The following is an 11,464-nucleotide window of genomic DNA, read 5'->3' as shown; positions in this document are numbered from 1 at the left end:
GATATTGGTGATGTCTTTGTAGTTAGTTGTTTGATATGATGATTGTGATTGTGATTGTGATTGTGCTTGGTTGTCTATGGCTCTCGAGATGCGTTCTCGGCTGAGTGGGGTCACTTGCGGGAGTGACTTCACGCCTAGTTTCGCCCTTCGTGGAACCCGCCACGGAAGGGGATGTGCACATTAATGGGACGGGGTTATCGCTCGGTATGATGAGCGGGGCTTAGGTGGGAAAGGCTGCGGTCCCCCAGTGGCGGTGGTCCGGTGGACGGTCGGTGATTGAGATTGTTGGGATTGGTGTGATTGTGTGTGTGTGTGACGGTTATTTCATCTGTTTATCTTATTGTTGATATATTGAATTGTGTGATTAGTCGACCCGTTTAAATGTTTTAAAAGCGTGGTGATCCATTCGGGGTAGTGAGCGGTTATTGAGCGGTATGGTGATGCGTATGGGATAAGCGGGAGGAGTCACCACGATGCGACGGTTTAGAAGTCTTCATTGTGTTTGATAGTTTTATAGTCTTTTGATAGTAGATAGTTTTGGAGAACTTGTATCTCTTTATCAGTTTCGGTTTTTGGCATGTAATCACTTTAAACGTTAATTATTATTTAAATATGTTTCTTTATTGTCTTATGATAATCATTGCCTCGGGTAACCGAGATGGTAGCATTTCCATGCCTTAAGTGGTCCTGGTAAGGCACTTGGAGTATGGGGGTGTTACAGTAACCGTTATAGCAAGGGGACCCTTTTGAATAATGACCCAACACTCATAATCCGTACTTTTGACGTAGTGTTCCATACGGTGCTTCCACCAGGAGTAGTTATCCCCTTTGAAGATAGGGTATTTAGTATGTTTCCCGTCCATGACTATAGGATCAACTCACTGGTAGTTAACCAGTTATCAAGAGCACAAGGCTCTGATACCAATTGAAGAGTCACGGACGAGGGCACCTAAGAGGGGGAGGGGGTGAATTAAGTGTCTATTTAAAAATTTAAGCTTAATGAAAGCTTCTTTTAAAACTCTTAAACACTTTAAACAATGCTTAGATGAAAGGAGAAGTCGATACTTAGAACTAGAGACTTAGAAGTATTCAACAACGATTCAGCAAGCAGAAGTTACAGTGTACTCAACAGTTGATTCTGTAGATAAAAACGTGAGTAGAGTGTGCAACGGAAATAAAACGAAATAGACACGACTAACGATGTTTTTAAAAACTGGTTCGGTCACTACTCCGCGACCTACGACCAGCGCTATTTTATTAAACGTCTCAGAAGTAAACTCATACAAACTAAGACCACCCCGAATAATAAAACAACTCCCCAACCTACTCCGGTTGCTAATGCTTAAAAGCTACTCTGCTTCCAAGACTTTTGCTTTGGGCTACTCCGTCGAAAGACCCCTTGCTTAAAGCTACTCCGCAATAAGACTTTTGCTTTGGGCTACTCCGCCAAAAGACTTCATGCTTAAGGATAACTCTATCCTAAGACTTTGGTTCTACCCGTTTGTTACAACACCACTTATCTCAATGTTGTTCACTCAATTGAACGGAGGAGATAAAGTTTAAGTACAAAACACGGGATCCTTGAACACGACTAAAACGACTAGGTGCAACAACAAACTCAAGTAAAAGACTCAAAAGATAAATAAACAAACTTGCAAAAGATTCAAAGATTTTGAAATGATAAACGGTTTTGCAAAGTTAATTTACTCGATTGAAAGTTTAAGTCTTTTTCAGTTTAAAACTCGTTTGTTGCACACTTGTAAAAATGAATTAAGCAAGCTATTTATAATGTTCAAGTAGTATACTTTACATTAAAATATCTTACACTCATAAGCACAAGTGATTAAAATAATGCAAGTAGTTTGCTTGGGCAACATGCACAAGCCATCCGAATTTCTCTACAAGCAACTGAGTATTCTTCCTCAAGAAATCGGTGCCTAAGATTGCAAGAAATCAGATTGTGGACACACACAAAAATAGGCTGGGTTTTTCAACAAGAAACAAGCATAAATGGTTGTGTTTATGGAAACCATAAACATTTTCATAAATGTAAAAGCAAACAACCCATTTATAGTAAGTGTCTTATTGTGCAAGCAAACTCCTTAGCAAGTCATTGAAAGCTCTATATTCTTTAAAAGACTTCAAAATAATTCCAGAAAACATTTGTGAACATTGAAAGCATTTTAACAAAGATTCAAATATTTTCGAAATATTTCTTTCAAAGACGAGCCTTAATTGACTGTTGACTCAACTGTTGTTTTTGCACCTAAACGTAAATTCGTGTTAAACGATCACCTTACAACACATGACTTTAGCACTAATGACAATCTTCATCTTTGATCTTCATGATGACATTCTTGATAACCTTGAATTGACAATTGGAGCTTCATGCTACATGGTTAAACTTAAGAGGCACACAATTAAATAACAAATGAGATTAATTTGTCTTAAGGCATCATCAACACTAGCTTAATCAAATTGGGATTCTTCAGATACTTTTCAATACAAATTATGAAATCTAACAATTTAACATTCATAATTAGTATGATCTTTTTTAATACAAATTTGAAATTTAACGGTTACATATCATACAATTATTATGAAATATGAGGTTTCCTCTGACCCTTGGCTATAATCTCCGCCATAACTTATTCACATGATCCTGTCTTTGATGTTGTCAAGGAGCCGGAAATAGGCATATCTCCAGGATGTTTTGATAACCAAAGTGCCACAAACTCCCCAAAATCCGATGATAAACCCAAGCACCACACTTATGTACAATCCAAGGAAAAAAACAAAGTCGTCATCCTTGTTTCGAACACTCGTATTATGTCCGCTGGGTACATTGGAAGGCTCTCGATCTTTCGAACAACTTGGGAGAGGTGCACCACAAAGCCCCTCGTTTCCGGCATATGATGAAGCATTAAAGCTCTGCAACTGAGTGCTAACTGGAATTTCCCCGGATAATTTATTGTTCGACACATTCATGACATCGAGAGTAGTCACTTTGGCAAGGCTTGCAGGTATTTCTCCAGTAAGATTATTATTTGACAGATCAAGAAGCTCTAAAGCCGTAAGGTTTCCAATTTCAAAGGGAATGTTACCACTCAGTTTGTTGTTTGATAAATCCAAGGATTCGAGTCCATAAAGAGTTGATATTCTATACGGAATTTCCCCCCTCAACTCATTACCCGAAAGATCAATATATTTAACGAACCTAATCGTTTCTTTGAATTTCTGCTCCTCCTTTTTCCATGAAATAGTCGATGCTTCACCTCTATAGCTAAGAGGACAGGGAAAACCTTTTATACAAGGCAACATTTGATTTTCTTCCTCCATTGTCGTAAAATTACCAAAGCAATTAGGAATTACACCACAGAGGTGATTAATTGCAAGGTCTAATATTTGGAGTCGGTTGAGTTTGCACATACTTCTAGGTATTTCTCCCCAAAAATGGTTTTTTCGGAGGATAAGAAAATTTACATTTTGATAAGCATTACCAATCCATGGAGGTATATTCCCACTAAATAAATTATATCCTAGATTTAACATAACCAAGGACGTACAATTCTTAAATGCGGACGGAAACAGTCCTGAAAATCTATTGTTACGCAGGTCAAGGTACATAAGATCGAGCAAGCTACCAATGGAGTTGGGAATACGTCCCCATAATTCATTATTTTCCAAGTGTAGGCTTAATAGTTGACTAAAATTCATCCAACAATCCGGAAGCTCCTCAGAAAATAAGTTATTTGACAAGTCAAGCTGTTGTAAATTACTTTTGATATTGGGACATAAGATATTAGAGCAGTTAGAAAACCTATTATCATTAAGGTATAAATACCTTGTGTTTGCAAAGCCTGATGGTATAACACCTTCAAACAGATTTGAACTCAAGTCTATTACTGAGAAATTTGTTTGTAACTTCAGATTTGGGAGCATCCCATAAAATTGATTGAAAGACATATCCAAGTTTTGAAGATTAGATGAGAACGAGTTCCAGAAGGAAAAAGGAATAGTGTCAGAAATGCCTGTATTTGAGATATCAAAGAATGAGAAATTTGTTTGTAACTGCAGCCACTTTGGAAATCGTGGTCCTAACTTACATGATCTCAGTAGGATTATATCTAGCTTAAATGGAGGTATCCAATCCACAGTCGTGTTTATTACCAATCTCAAGTTATCAGACAAATCTAGTTCGCGTAATCTTAAAAGCTTATCAAAGTGAGCATGGGTAAGAGTACCTTCCAAAGAGTTGGAGGAAACATCCAATATTTCAAGCTTGGTAAGTTGTCCTATACCTTGACTAAGCTTGCCTCTAAGATTGTTATGGCCAAGGTATAATTTCCTCAACGAGGAAAATGAGCTAATACTATTAGGAACTGCACCCCAAAAACTATTTACGCTCAGTTCTAGTATTATTAGTTTCTTGTTGCCACAATTAACAAAAGATTGGATAACATCTGCTAGCTCATCATTGAAGTTATTACCCCCCAAGTAGAGCTGTTCCAAGTTGGATAACTCACTAGTGATTTTATTAACACTCCCTTGAAATGCATTTTGAGAAAGGGAGAGATACGAAAGGGAGTGTAAATTCCCGAACTCGCTTGGGATGGAAACATGAAATTGATTCCAAGAAAGATCAAGATATACAAGTTGTGTAGTGATACTAGGCAAATCGAATAACCACTGAAATATTGAGTTGTCATTGAAGTTATTATAAGAAAGATCGATGGAATGGAGAGTGGCCGATGAATTAACATATCTCGGTGATGATGGAATATCGGGGGAAAGTCCACAAGAACTCATAAAGAGAATACGTAATGAAGGTAAATTGTTAACAATTGTCATCCAATTCTTTACTAAAGTAAGATTCGTACCACTTAAATCAAGGTATCTCAACAAATTTAGGCGAGAAATCCACATTAAATTTTTTTGGTCGTTAAGAAAAGAATTACTTAGATCTAAAGTTGCTAATTTAGAAAGATTGCCCAAATGATGAGGTATTTCCCCATCAAACTGATTATTGTTTAGGTTCAAATGTGTCAAATGCGTTAACTCACCTAGGAAAGGACTCACTGCACCTTGTAGACACGGTCCTGCTAAACTGAGCTTGACGACATGACCAGTTAGGTCACTACAGAGCACCCCAAACCATTGGCAGCAGTCAGTGTGGGCTCCCCAAGAATCGAGCAGCCCACAATAATCGTATGTGATACCATGTTTGAAATGGAGCAGGGCTTCCCTCTCCCTGTTAATACATTGGATGTTATTTGTACGGTTATGACCGAGGTTTGGGTGACATATACAAGGGGACAGTAGTACATGGTATGTAAGTACAAAGAGGACAAGGTTATAGAATGCTTTCATTTTGTGGTGGATGAATTACTTGAATAATTAATTAGTTTTGATTTTGCAATCTGCTAGACTGCACTAGGGATATATTTATGTAGACTAGTGTACTGTGGTCCAGAATAATGAAATATTGTAATTAAATAACATAACTTGTACACAAACATTTTCCATAAACTGATAAACATCACCGTCGAAGACCAAGACTTAAGACAATCAAGTCCTGTACAACACTTTCATAGACAATTCTTCATGGTTTAATTAATTTGCATTAAGATAAACATCTACTTGTGTGTGGCTTGGCTTGGCTGTGCTTTCCAAACTGACCAAATCATATTTGTCACTGATTAGCCATCCGACGACCATCAGTTCAAGTACACGACTTAAGAATTACGTCAAAAGACAAAGACTCAAACATCGATGTTTTGTTCATAGACAAGTCTTCCTTGCCACTATAAGCCTAAACACTAAAATCTAAAGAATCAAGCATACATACGGGCCATATATTACTCCCTCCTATTCAGGGTTTTCTTCCCTATTTCCTTATTCGGTTATTCGAGTTTTCTTCCCTATTTCCTTTTTTGGGTTGATTTATGTGGTTCAAATTCAATGGCAAGTGGGGTAGTGTATTTTGTGTGGTCCAAATTCACTTCCTTATTTCTTGGGTAAAAAGTAAAGGGGAAGAATATAGTGAATAAGAGGGAGTACTAGATTAAGAGGATCTTTTATTATCTCGAAAGACTATTCAGTTTATAACATTTTATGATGGTGTAATTAATTTGACAAAGTTTAGATTAAGAGAAACGGAAGGGTATTACATGCAAATTGCCTTGTAATCAATACTATACTATATATATTAATTTCAGAAATTAAGGGATTTCAATGTAATTAAATAAATATATATAAATTAAGTATACTATATAATTTTAAATCAATAGCATTGTGTGATGGACCTGAACAAGGGACTTTAATATAAATAGAAGAGACCGGAATATGGTGATTTTTTTTAAAATAAATATGATTCGAAATGACCCTATCTGACCAGACCTGACCACCTCTATGTACATTATCGCCCATTGACACGTAAAATAATGTGACGTCGTAACATGATAAACTGTTACAGCGTAGTTGCTTACTTGCTTAGGTGAATTGTACACTGTTAATTAATCTGTTATGCACTTATGCATCTCCCATTGTTTCTTTCAATTATGGCATGTAAGTTGTCTGTTCTTGATATATATATATATATATATATAGGTTAGTAAAAAGGAATGCAATTCTTTCACATTAATTGAATGAATAATAGATTATCACGTTAGAAAAGAATGATACTCCCTCCGTTTTGGTCATTTGTTTATCTATTCTATTTTGGCGTGTCAAGTCAATTGATTACCTTTTATATTTTACGAATAACTTTGATTTGTAACTTGATATTGCACACTCAATTTGATCTACTTATATTAGATCGCATATGGGCCTGGGCTGCGTCCATCGAGGAGGAGAGAGTGTCCATTTTATAAGTCCAAGGAGGTTCCATCCCAAAACCAATTGACAACGGGAGGAGTAGCCCATTGTGTAATAAGCTGGATCACCAAGCTTAATTAATTATTTTATTTTAAGGAAACTGACTATCTTAATTAATTATTTTATTTTAAGAAAACAGACATGTTTAGGAAAATTACCAAGCTTCTATATAATTTAATTTTAATCCAAACTATATAATATTTGCATTAAGATCCCTTAATCGGGTCCATCACACGGTGCTATTGATTTAAAACTATAGAGTATAATTAATTTGTATAAATTTCTTTAATTACATATTTACATTGAAGTCCCTTGATTTCTAGATTTAATATATAGTATTGATTGATTGATATGATATGATTATAAAAATTTGATATTCATAATAATATACCCGGTAAGACAATTTAAACAAGATCTCAAATGACTATCTTTTATGTCTTATATGTAGAAAAAATTACAAATAACCACCTTGTATTTGCGTATTTTTACAAATAAACACCATGTATTTTGATTTTTACAAATAACCTCCATACTTTCATGTATACTCCCCAATCACCACCATATATTTGACCCGAGACTCGTTTTCATATTTTCCGACTCTTTAATTAACGATTTACGCGGAATACCAATATTACCCTCAGTTAATTAGCCTTTACACGGACGCGGACGCCATTGCTAAATTCACCATTAAAGACACTAGCTCATGTAATGGAAGCTTTATTTGGGCGCATGCCCCTTTATTTGTATTGGACTTTTGTAATTTAGACTTTGTTTTGACTAGTACGCCACTTTCCTCCGACCCGCCCCCTTGATGTATTTGAACTTCTCTCTTTCCCTTTAATTTAAGTACTTCTGGCAAAAAAAAAAAATTAGCCTTTACACAACCTTTTCCCCAATTTATAACAATTTATAATTAAATTATTTAAAAAAACTTTTTTTATAATAATTTCAATATAGTTGGACAATAATCCTTTTATCAAATACAATGTATTTTTTATAAACATTTCCCATATATAAGGATCACTGCGAACGAGTCATGACCAAGACTTGACAAAATTTAAGTCCACGACCATTCAAGTGGGTCCTCTACAACTCTTTCATAGACAATTCTTCATGTATGGTTAGCGTTAAGATAAACATCTACATTCTACATGCATCATGCGTAGAATTACGTCCAAAGACTAAGACTCAAACATCCAAAGAATCAAATAGACTGTTATGTTCATACTTCACAGACAAGTCTTCCAGTCTTCCTTGCCACAATGCCACTAAAAGCTAAATATGAGTTGTTTTCTTCTTCCAACTGGCCAAAGAATCAAACATACTGCAATTCGCATTAGCGTATAGAAGTAGCTCACAAGACAGAAGGGAGAGAGTTATTGATATGTAAGGAGTTTTCAGATTACAGATTCAGACGGTATCATAAGCATAACTGCTAGGGAGAGGCATAGTCGTTCGAAGCAGCGACTAACAGAATCAAGGCAAAAACCCAACAATTATGGTTAAAACCGCTTACTTGTAGGGATTTAGGAAACTATCAAACATTGGTCTCGAAGATGCGAACACATAACTCGAACTCTTAAGCAAGTTGATGAAAGTATATAATTAACAAACGTCGCTCATGAGAAATTCAGAAAACCATATATGGACTACATATTACTTTTGTCGACATACCTCTCTGTTGTTACACAATGTACAGTCACTGAACGAGCGTAGAAATACCACTCAGGTTTATTTGTACGATCCTTTGTTCTTAATATTGGTATGATCATTACCGATACAGATTTAAAATATAAAAGGTACATATCATACAACTACGGAGTATGAAATATGAACCCTTGGCTGTAATCTCCGCAACTTATTCACGTGATCTTGTCTTTGATGTGATCAAGGAATCTGAAATAGGCATGCCTCCAAGATGTTTTGATAAATAAAGTTCCACAGACTCCCCGAAATCCGACAATAAACCCAAGCACCACACTTATGTACAGTCCGAGGAAAAAAATAGTGTAGTCATCCTTGTTTTGAACACTACTAGTAGGAGCTCGATCTTCTGAACAACTTGGAAGTGGCGCACCACAAAGTCTCGGGTTTCCTGCATATTGTGAAGCATCAAAGCTTTGTAGTTGAGTGCTTACTGGAATTTGTCCGGACAAGTTACTGTTTGACACATCCAAAGTTCCGATATAAGTCACTTTGGCGAGGCTTATAGGAATTTCTCCAGTAAGATCGTTATTTGACAAATCAAGAAGCTCTAAAGCCGTAAGGTTACCAATTTCAAATGGAATGTTGCCACTCAATTTGTTCTTTGATAAGTTGAGGGATTCTAATCCATTAAGAACAGATATTCGGTCTGGAATTTCCCCCCTCAACTCGTTACATGAAAGATCAATATATTTAACAAACCTAAACGTGTCTTTGAACCTTTCCTCCTCCCTTTTCCATGATACAATCGTTGTTTCACTTCCAGTTCCAACATCGTCATCAACATCAAGAGTTATTATATCATAAGATGAAAATTCCAGGCTTGGATTTTTTGTCCTCTCCATCGTCGTAAAATTACTAATGCAATTGGGGATTACACCTGACAGATTATTAATTGCAAGGTCCAATATTCGGAGATTTCTGAGTTGGCAGATACTTCCAGGTATCTCTCCAACAAAATGGTTTTTCCGGAGGATAAGAGCACCTAGACTTTTAAAATAATTACCAATCCATGGAGGTATGTTCCCACTAAATAAATTGTATCCTAGATTTAGGATTCTTAAGGATATTAAACTCTCAAATGTAACCGGTAATGGTCCAGAAAAGCTATTGTTATGTAGGTGTAAGAACTCAAGAGACAACAAGGTACCAAGGGATTTCGGAATTTGTCCAAAAAGTTTATTACTTTCTAAGTGTAGGCTAATTAGTTGGCTAAAATTTATCCAACAATCTGGAAGCTCCTCGGAAAATAAGTTATTTGACAAGTCAAGCTTTTTTAAAATGCTTTTAGTTTTGGGACATAAGATATGAGAGTAGTTAGAAAACCTATTATTATTAAGGTATAAAAGAATTGAATTTGCAAAGCCTGATGGTACAACGCCTTCAAAGAGATTCGAACTTAAGTCTATTGCAAAAGCATTATTTGATATATGTGGCAGATTTGGGAGCGTTCCGTAAAACTGATTAAAAGACATATTCAAGCATGCAAAATTGGATGACAATGAGTTCCAAAAGGAAACAGGAATGTTGTCGGAAATGCCTGTATTTGAAACGTCAAGGTATGAGAAATTTGTTTGCGACTGAAGCCACTTTGGAAACCAAGGGCCTAACTTGCAGGATCTCAAACTGATTACGGTGCTGTTTGGCCTAATTTATGTGAAATAGCTTTTACTTTCTAGAATGAGTTTTTTCATAAACTACTTTTTGAAAAAGTTGTGGTTATTTGGCCTAACTTTTGTAAAAGTAGTTTCTTAACAAATTGATGTGTTTGGCCTACTACTGTTTTTTAGTTTTTTTTTTTAGTTTCCATAATCCTAAGAGTTTTTTGGAGAAGTAGAAGCAGAAGCATCAATTTGGTGCTTCTGTTTCTAGTAGCTTTTTATTAACTTCTGACTTTTCAAAATTAGTTTTTTATCTCTCTAAATTATAGTGTTTGGCCATGCTTCTACTTTCACAATTAGAAAAGCACTCAAAAAGTTTGGCCAAACACCCCCTACATCTAGTTGAAATGGAGGAATCCATTTCTCATAAATGTTTATCACCGAGTTATCTGACAAGTCTAGTTCGCGTAAATGTAGGAGGTTTAGAAAGTGAACATGAGTAAGAGTGTAGCGAATCCGAGTGTATTTTATACGGAAGCGTAATGAAAAATATTATGTGAAAAGAGTAAGACGATAATAATAAATTGCACTCTTACAATAATTTTATTATCACTCAAATAAATTGGAAATATACCAATTACAAATAAACACTCACACTCTTAACTCACTAATATTTCTACGACTCACAAACTCTGTTATTGTTTGTATTAGAGAATATTATATTAGAGATATTATTATTAGGAAAATATATTATCATATAATATATTATAGTTAGGATATTATACCAAGGAATATTCTCGGAGTATTCCGCAAGATAGTGTCCTATATATTGTAATCAGTTTATCAATAATATTCACCTCATTAAATTATACTCTCTCTTCTATTATTAACATGGTATCAGAGCCGGTAGGCTAGGCCAAGGGTGGTTGCCAAAGCAACATGACAGATCAGGTTGCCGAAGCAACAATGGGCAACAGCAAGGACGATGGTGCGGCGGCGGCATTTACAGAGGCACGACAACTTGAAGAACGGAGGAGTAGAGAAATTATTTATCCTAATATTATAATCTAGTGGTTGTTGGAGAGTAAAAGGGATTATGGGGGTTTTGGTAGAAGATGGTGTATGGAGGCAGGGGATGAAGACGGAAAAAGTGATGTGGGCTCCAACTTTATTCATTGAAAAACAATATAACGAGAAGTCCTAAAGATAAGAGGGTTTCTATTTTCTCTAATAGTTTGTTTTGTTTTTGTGTGTTCTGAGTACAATACACATCACAAAGCTAT

The 11,464-nt window shown here is 35.7% G+C and overlaps 1 protein-coding gene across 1 annotated transcript; it reads right to left on the bottom strand.

Annotated features, from left to right (window-relative positions):
* Positions 1–2,652: 2,652 nt before the first annotated feature.
* LOC141608699 (receptor-like protein EIX2) lies at positions 2,653–9,425 on the bottom strand. Its single transcript, XM_074428043.1, has 4 exons — positions 8,866–9,425; positions 8,283–8,343; positions 8,105–8,179; positions 2,653–4,689 (listed from the first exon to the last, which is right to left on the bottom strand). The coding sequence occupies exons 1-4, from the start codon at positions 9,423–9,425 to the stop codon at positions 2,653–2,655; spliced, it is 2,733 nt and encodes a 910-aa protein (XP_074284144.1).
* Positions 9,426–11,464: the final 2,039 nt, after the last annotated feature.

Source organism: Silene latifolia, chromosome 10 (assembly GCF_048544455.1).
Source record: "Silene latifolia isolate original U9 population chromosome 10, ASM4854445v1, whole genome shotgun sequence".
NCBI classification, from domain to species: domain Eukaryota; kingdom Viridiplantae; phylum Streptophyta; class Magnoliopsida; order Caryophyllales; family Caryophyllaceae; genus Silene; species Silene latifolia.
The sequence above is the reverse complement of the archived record's forward strand: the minus strand, read 5'-3'. Positions and strand labels throughout refer to the sequence as shown.